Raw genomic sequence first — 8,325 nt, forward strand, 5'->3', positions numbered from 1 at the left:
TAGTTTCCAAGAGCGTGTATTACACAGGACTGAGTGCAAGAAATGGCAAACAACCTCTATGTTTGCTTTAAAAGCTCATTGGGTGCCAATGCCAAGTCCTGATGCTTCTGAGGGTCCCCTGGGTCTCGGCCCTTCTGGAGCAGGCTGGGCCCAGGCTCCTGGGTGAGGGGGCAGCTTTTGCATGGAATGTCCTGCCTCCTGTCACCTGAGGCATCAGGCACTTTGGTGATACCCGGGGCTGGCTCCTCTTCCTCTCTTTGTGTACACTCAGGCTCCCATAGCCAGCTCTGGCTGGGAACCTCACAAGGTAGATGGGCCAGCCCAGGGGCACTGGGTGGCCATGACTTCCCCTCCTGTCTGGGAGACAAGTTTGCAGGGTGGACTGGAGTTGTAGTTTCCAAATCCTGGGAACTGGCCAGCCCATCTTCCATTGTTGCCTTTCTGGTTGGGGATGCCCTGTCAGGGTCTTCAGCAATGAATTTCCAGGACCACAGGCCCAGCTCTCTGGAGGTGGAGGCAGTGGAGCAACTGGCGGGGATGAGTCCTGAAGAGCTCGGACAAAGTGCTGTTAGTGCCTGGGTGTGGAGGTGCTGGGCCTTCCAGCAGCCTTCAGGGGGGATGGGGTCTGTGGGTCCAGCCCTACCCAGGTTGGGAGCTGATGACGAGGAGCTGGCAGCCTCTTCAAAGGCTTGTAGGATCCCAAGCCTCTTCTGGGGGACACTAGGGCCTTCCGTTCTGGGAGATCCCAGTGTGACCCCTGTCAATAGGCCTGGGACCACTGGGCCCTGGCTCCTGGGATCCCTGGGCAAGAAGGCGTCCTCTTCCTCACCCTCTCCTGCTCCTGCTCCTGTGAGGAGTGGATCCTGGCCCACTTCTGGGTTAGGTACCAAGCTTGGCTCCTGTACACCTTGGCTGTTCTCAGGCCCCTCATCAGTGTCATCTTCTGAAGAGTCAACCTCCCGGATGGCTTCCTGCTTCTGCAGTGACTCTCGCCGTTCAGCCCGGTCCTGGCGGAGGGTTCCTAGGGCCCGTGAGGGAGCAGCCTGCAGCACCCCCTTCCCTGGCAGCGCCCCCTTACCAGACAGCACACTCCTGGTCCCGACTACCTCCAGAGGGCTGACTTCCCTGGGTGGCAATTCCTTCTTTAGCTCAGGGTAGGGTAGGTCAAGACTATGTTTTCGAGAAGTGGCTAGCTTCTTCTCGGAAGCAGCAAGTGCAGCCGTCAGTTTCTCAGCTGACTGCACCCTCTTAAGTAGTGGCGAGCGGGGTGACTCCGCACTCCTGGGCCGTGAGAGTTGCCGGCCTAGGGGAGGCGACACGTGAAGCTTGGTAGGGAAGGCCTGGGCTCCGTGGCCGGACAGGGGTGATGGGGAACGCTGGGGTGAAGCTGCTGGTGGCGGAGAAGGGGTGTGGGCCAGTGGTGACAGTGGGATGCTGCCTGCTGACTTGCGCCGTGGAGAGCGGTACTGGCGTTGGAGCTTGGGTGCCAAACCGTGGAGGGAGCTGGGCCGTGTGTGCCCAGAGCCGGCTGGAGAACTGGGCACGCTGGAGCTGGGGGAGCTGCTCTGTGATGAATTTCCCCCCACTTTACACAGACAGACAGACAAACAGAGACACACACACACAAAGGCAGAGCAGTTAGCTCTTGGAAGTGACTGAGGGGCAAAACAGGGCTTAGGCCTGGAATGTCCCAGGATCATCAAGGTTACTCCACCAGTGAACCAGAGCCCAGGCTACAGAAATGAAGTCACCCTCCACCTCTGTCACCTCCTCCCCAAGACTGCCAGATCTTAAGGGGGTGGGTTGGATGAGAGCTTCAGAGTGGGATGAGTGGGAAGCACAGAGGGCCCAGGACTCTGCTACCTCCCAGGGGCTGTCTCTGCAAGCAGCCCTTCATACCTGAATGCACAGCTTCAGGGGTCACCCTGTAGCCCTGAGTGGGAGATCGGGGAGAAAGGCTGTGGCTGTGTGTGGGAGAGCCTGGCCCACTCTCCCCTGATGACAAAGAGCGGTTAAGGGAAGAAAGGCTGCGGCTGGTGTGGAGTAGGGATGCCTGCTTCGTGATCTTCCGGAACAGGGAGCTCCTTTTTCTGCTGCAGAGACAGGGGTCAGAGGCTGTCTGAGTTGGTGCCCAGGGAACAGCACACACTGGGCCAAGGGCCAGGGTCCCCAGCACACACTAGCACCTAGGTGGCTGAGAGCAGATCCCCTGGGCTAAGTCTGGCTCACCTTTCTTGCCCGTCCTTGCCCCGGCTCCGCTTGCTCCTTCGGGCCATCTTGGCCTTGTAGCTGTCCTTCCGAGCTGGCCCCACTTTAATGGATGTGTTCTCCAGGGGAGTTGTTGAAATAGACACCTTGTTTCCACTCTGGGGATCAGAGCATGAGCCTAGGCTAAGGCCGTGGCTGTGTTCCTGCCCCTGCCCCTGCCCCTCCCGCTGGGTACGGCTGTCCCACAGCTTGAGCTTCTGCCCCTGCATCACCATGTTCTGAGCCAGGGACCACCTTCCTTCTTCACAGATTAGGAAATGGCTCCACTGGAGCCCAAGTGGTTTGGGGTGGGGAAGATAGAGAAGAGGCTCACATGCCCTGTCCTCCAGTCCTACCCACAGCTCAGCCGGATCCCTGCCTTGGTCAATGAGCATGTCGCCTTCCAGTGAAAACCCTTTGCTACGTCCACACCCAAGTTCCGTGTGTATGTGCATCTGTCCTCAGTGTCAGGTATGTGTGCGCCCAACTCTCCCACTCCCCCATGGCCAGTCACAGACTCATAAGGCTGGACTCATTCAGGGACCGCAGCAGGCGGCACACCCAGCACTGACCTTCAGGATCAGCTCCACCACCTCTGTATGCACCAGCCCGTGCACAGGCTCCCCGTTGACGTGTGTGATGAGGTCCCCCTGACGGAGCCCCGCCTCACTGGCTGGACCTCCGTCCTCCACGTGCTGTCCCGGGGAGAGAACAGTCCTCAGCCTGGAGCCTGAGCATGAAGGGTGGGGCCTAGCTCTGCTCATGGAGCTGTGACCCCTACTCCCCACTCTTTGACCCCTGAGGGTAATGTGGGCGTGGACAGAAGCAGGGACAGACAGGCCCTAGTAAGGGGAAGGAAGAAGAGTGATGAAGTTGGGAGACAACAGGTCTGGATGGTCAGACATACCCACACCATGTGATGCACAGTGTAGACGTCTGAGTCACCGATGTAGACACGGATGGCCCGCAGGGTGAAGCCATACTTCTTGCCGGCTCGGTGGATGATGATGGGGGGCCTTGAGCTGCTGAGGGCTGGCAGGAAGTCCCTGCTTGGAGAAGAGTCCCTGGATGATGGGTTGGATGACTGGGAATGCGGGGACATGGGGCTGGCCAGTGGAGAGCAGGTGTGGTGCTCTGGAGAAGGAGAAGCCGGGACTTAGTGCGTCCATGCTCAAGCCCGGCCCCTGTCTGGGCTGTTGATCCCACACAGCTCTAGTCACAGAGCCTGCCCCCAGCCAGGTATGTCTTCCCCGCAACCTCTGAGCAGCAAAGCGCCTTCGTGTGCCCAGACCCTCGCAGACCCCAGGAGGTGACGGGCTCGCATTTACTGAGTGCTTACTTATATGCATTAGGGACCATAGAAGCTCTTCTTACATACTTGAACGTCACAATTACCCTATGAGTTACCATCATTAATATCCACATTTTTTGATGAGGAACTTGAGGCTCAGAGGGATTAAGCACCTTCTTCAAGATCAAGAGCCCTTCAGTGATGGAACCAGGATCTGAATGAGCCTCTGCCTCAGAGCCTGCGCTCATTACACGGTGCTATCTGCCTTCTGGAACACGCACACACACCCCCAGACCAACGCACACCTCCAGAGACCCCTGCTCTCTTAACAAAGGGGCCGCAGTGACACACAGCCTCTCGGATCCCTGCTCCTCGACACACAGAACACAGACACACCTGCTGTGTGCACACCCCAGCCACGGGCCCACAGAGGGGTTCCAAGGCCCTTCCTATGAGTTTTATCTTCACTCCCCGGGGGCCTCACCCGCAGGAATGAGGAGGGACAGGGCTGTGGCTGAGGCGGACTTGATCACTTTGTTGATGGGGCGAGCAGTGCGCTTTTCTATAGAGTCCCCAGAGAGCAGCCGGTGGCGGGCCCTGCGCACCGCCAGGTCGCTGATGGCCTTGGCTGTGGCTCCCTCAGCCAGCTGTGGGGTCCCACGGCCTCCTCGAGTCTCCATGGCTGTGGACCAAGTGACCAGTGAGACCTGCAGTGCAGCAGAGCCTCCCCTCCTGGCCCCCTGCAGCATCCCCAGCCTAGGCCCTCTGGCCACCCGCTGGGCCACACCTGGACTGGAAGCGCTGCTCTGGCCAAGAGGCTCCTCATCCAGCTTCAGCCGCCGTTCCACTGGCCGTTCAGGGGAAGGCCCGGATACCCCCTCTCCAGACGGGGGTGTCAGAAGCCAAGCACCCTCCTGCTGCTGCCTCCTAGGGGGGCCGCCAGCCTCCTCAGTGCCCTCAGGGAAGCGAGGCACGTCCAGGAGGCCCGAGCAGTGGCGGCGCACTGTGAGGGGAGGGCTGGAGTCGCTCTCCGTGTGGGATGACTCAGACACTGACAGCCGCTTCCGTAATCTGTGAGACACAAGGCCTAGGGTGAGGTGGCCCCGGCGGCCTCCCTCCTCCAGCCCAGGCTTCCTCTGGGGCTCATGTCACAGAACCTCTCTCCAGGAGCCATCCTCTCGAAGGCCCCTCACCACACCACATGCCTCCCCACCATCCATGACCACCAGCGATGGCTGTGCCGCCCACCCCTGGGCGAGCTCTGGGTGCTCACATCTCAGGGGAGCCGATCACCCAGCTCCGCTCTCGGCCCCTCAGCCCCGCCAGGCTGTCCGAGCGGTCCTCCTTCTCCTCGCTCAGGCTGCGCTTGGTGGGGGGAGGCATCCGGCGCTCCTCGAGCAGCGAGAGCCTCTCCATGCTGCTGTACACCTGTGGGCACAGGAGACCTGCCGGGACGCCCAACGACCACACCTCCCAAGGAGCGAAAAGGATCCTCAGTGCCTGAAGCCCAGGAATTCGAGCCGGTTCTCCTCTTCCTTCCCCCATATATACCAGATGAGTATTTGAGGAAACAGCTATTCCACTGGTCTGACCTGGCCGCACCCTGGCATCTCATATGTCAGGGCCCTGAGTAGATCTAGAGGCATCTGTCACATGCAGGCCCAGGCCTGGCCCGCTCTTTTCCCAGAGATAGCCCATCCCCCTCCTCCCCAGGCGTGCCCCAGGGATGTCCCTCAATAGGTCCTCTTCTCCCAGTTCTCCAGTCTGGGCCCACCACAGTCGCACCTTGCTGAACCTTGGAGAGCAGGAAGAGAACTGGCGAATCTCAAGGTAGCCATCCTCACTCACTTCCTCCTCGTCCTCTGAGTCTATGTGGTGGTATCGCTCTGAGCGGGCTGGGACACACAGAACAGTGCCTTTCAGAGGCCACGGTGGTGGCCTCCTTTAACCCTATCAGACCTCAGGAGGGCCTGGAGAAGTTGCTCCTGATACCAAGTTCACGGTGCACAGGTGTTTCTGGGCACACAGGTAGGATCCCTGCTCCTCCCCGTCCCACCAGTGGCCTTACTGTCAAAGTAGCTGGTATCATCCTCTGACTCCAGCTGAGGAATAAATTCAGCCTTCTGACGAAGAAGTCCTGTCCAGTCCAGACCGATAAAGAACGGGTGCTGCTTCACCTCATAGGCACTGCCTGCGGACAGGGATGGCGTGGGCAAGGGGCTGGGGTGAGCTGTGTGGAGTCCAGGTCAGCACGTCCAGTGAGAACCTAGGCCTCGAAAGGCTGGGCCTGGAGGCCTCAGCTCCAGCACCTTCCTCTTCCGCCCACAGGGAGCAGGGCAGAGGTTCAGGATCCAGGGGCACCGCCCACACCTGAAGCCTGAACCTCCCAGTTATATGGAATCAGCCCTACTCCTCCAAGTGCTGAGAAAGGTTAGTGGGGCCTGTCCCACCTGTACCCAGTCTCTCCAGAGGGTTCTGGTGGAGCAGTTTTGAGGTGAGATCCTGGGCGTCCGGTGGCAGCGCATCATCCCCCTCGGGCCACACAATCTCATCTGAAGAGTCATTGGGTGTGAAAGGAAAGGAGTGGGTTAGAGAAGTCTCAGAAGTTGTGGGCAGAGTGGGGAGATGGAGAAGAGGGTCCTGTGATAGGATACGTGTGGGGAGACATAAAGGGCCCAGCCCAGAGCCCTGAAAGTCTTGCCTGGGACCCACTTCCTTTAAGTTGTACAGGTTCCTGTCCTTCTAGGGGAGCCTCCCACATCCTAGACCATGGCTTGTTCTTTGGTCCAGGGTGGCCACTGCAAAGCAGTGGTCTGATCGCCAGCTCGCCCTGCCTTTACACTCCAGACACATGTACACTCACACACACACAGAACTCACACTCACGGGGTATGCACAGACACAACACAGGTACACCCATGCACTCATGTGGGACCAGGCACACAATCAGAACAAGCGCTAGGTGACACACAGAGTCTGCATGTGCACCTATCTGAGGCAAGCATACCAAACACACACACATGAACACAGAACAAGAACTCGTAAGCCTCGCAGATGCATGCGTAAGTCATATCTGTGGATCCAGATTCTGTCCCCTTGGTGGGCCAGGGGGATGGTACCTACCACTGATCACTTGCCCAAAGAGCTCCTCTGGAGTGTCTCCGAAGAAAGGGACGCAGCCCACCAGGAACTCATACAGGATTATGCCCATGGCCCACCAGTCCACTGGTTTCCCATAGCCCTGACGCAGGATCACCTCAGGGGCAATGTATTCTGGGGTCCCGCATACCTGGGCACAAAGAAGCCAGGCTGGCTCAGCATCCAGAGACAGTGCCTTGGCATGGCGGCTGGAGGGGTTGGGGTGCTCCCACTTCTGGAGCAGCAAGTCTCTGAATGAAGACTCAGCTCACTCTGGTTAATGAGCAGGAGTAATGGGAGCCCCAGCGTACCAGGGGTGGAGCTGTTGGTGGGGTGAGTTTATGCATTTTCCTAATTCACCGAAACATCTAGTTCTAGCCTGGAACCACCACTCCGTTTTGGCATGTGGTACCCACAACTGGTCTCTGCCCTCCAGCCTCCAAAGAACAGACACTACAGTCATATGACTCCTACAGGGACTTGTGAACAGTCACAACCTGTAATGTCAAATCAGGAAACGCCCCGTGGCTACTCTCAGGATGCAGCCCAGTGGAAACCTGGAGCTGTGTTCCAAGGACACAGGCGCCAGGAGAGCTTTGCTCTTTACTGAGGCTGGAAGTCTCAGGACTGACCTCTTATCAGTCTCTGAGAGTGTCAATGGTTATGTGACCTATCTTCTTCAAACCCTGAGGCGGAAGATGATTTTGGATTTTACATCCATGTGATTCTCATGGGCCACCTTATTTTCCAAATGTGCTGCCTATCTCAATGGCTCCCTGGAACCAAAAGGTGGAAAAGACAGGAGCTCTCAGTCTCAACATCTAGCTGCAAGGTAAGCATGCGGCCTCCAGTCCTTACTCTGAGGCCTGGATTCAACCCCCAAGGTCTCACCATCCTTCTTATTACCTGCTTGTCCAGGAACTCCCGAGTATCCTTTTCAATGTGGCCCTCGTACAAGTTTGTGGTCAGACTCATGAGGCCAATTTTAGAAAGGCCAAAGTCAGTGAGCTTGATGTGCCCCATGGATGTGATCAGCAGGCTGGGAAACCAGAGAAACAAAAGTTTGAAGTTACTTCCTGGTCCTCCAAGATTGCTGGTTTTAGTACATGCCCAATTTTCCCGCTCAGGCATCTACTGTGGGACATAAGCAGGGTAGCTTCATCAGGGAGACAGGCAGCTGTGAAAGAATAAATAGCTCTGGTTGTGTGAGCACTGTAGTCTGCACAAGCAACTAGCAAATAGCCTTCTGCCCATTCCCCCGGTTCACTTTTGTTTACTGCCCTCAGCCGTATTCTACGCTGAGGGCAAGTATCAGCCAGCTGAGAAACAGACTTTCTTCCACCAGCAACCAGCCTCATCCTAAGGCTCCAGCCATTCCCAGTCTCCTCTCCTGACCTAAGTGGCTCACAATACCCCGAGCCAGGGAGAGGGCAAAGGGGCACAACGATCTCGTTCCACATCCACGGCTAGTTTTAGGAGGGCTGGTTGGGAGGAACTAGAAGGAAGATCTCACAGAGAACTGTCTCTTCCTCTTCACGTACTCTGCCTGAGCCATTCTGTGCCAAAGGCTTCACCCCACTACCCCTTTATTCCCAAATCTGTATCTCTGGCCCTGACTTTTTTTTTTTTTTTTTTTTTTTCCCCGGCTT

The 8,325-nt window shown here is 57.6% G+C and overlaps 1 protein-coding gene across 1 annotated transcript in view; it reads right to left on the reverse strand.

The window, feature by feature from the left end:
• MAST2 (microtubule associated serine/threonine kinase 2) overlaps positions 1 to 8,325 on the reverse strand; it is a 173,095-nt gene continuing 164,770 nt past the window's right edge. Inside the window, exons 16-28 of the mRNA XM_024746162.1 lie at positions 7,583 to 7,715; positions 6,662 to 6,827; positions 5,995 to 6,090; positions 5,607 to 5,729; positions 5,324 to 5,433; positions 4,812 to 5,008; positions 4,326 to 4,609; positions 4,023 to 4,220; positions 3,155 to 3,381; positions 2,820 to 2,942; positions 2,230 to 2,366; positions 1,900 to 2,093; positions 1 to 1,585 (exon numbers count right to left, since the gene is read on the reverse strand). Coding sequence (XP_024601930.1) covers positions 57 to 1,585; positions 1,900 to 2,093; positions 2,230 to 2,366; positions 2,820 to 2,942; positions 3,155 to 3,381; positions 4,023 to 4,220; positions 4,326 to 4,609; positions 4,812 to 5,008; positions 5,324 to 5,433; positions 5,607 to 5,729; positions 5,995 to 6,090; positions 6,662 to 6,827; positions 7,583 to 7,715 — 3,517 coding nt within the window. The 3' untranslated portion in view covers positions 1 to 56. The remainder of the gene's footprint in view (positions 1,586 to 1,899; positions 2,094 to 2,229; positions 2,367 to 2,819; positions 2,943 to 3,154; positions 3,382 to 4,022; positions 4,221 to 4,325; positions 4,610 to 4,811; positions 5,009 to 5,323; positions 5,434 to 5,606; positions 5,730 to 5,994; positions 6,091 to 6,661; positions 6,828 to 7,582; positions 7,716 to 8,325) is intronic.

Source organism: Neophocaena asiaeorientalis, unplaced genomic scaffold (assembly GCF_003031525.2).
Source record: "Neophocaena asiaeorientalis asiaeorientalis breed wild unplaced genomic scaffold, Neophocaena_asiaeorientalis_V1.1 scaffold51, whole genome shotgun sequence".
NCBI classification, from domain to species: Eukaryota; Metazoa; Chordata; class Mammalia; order Artiodactyla; family Phocoenidae; genus Neophocaena; species Neophocaena asiaeorientalis.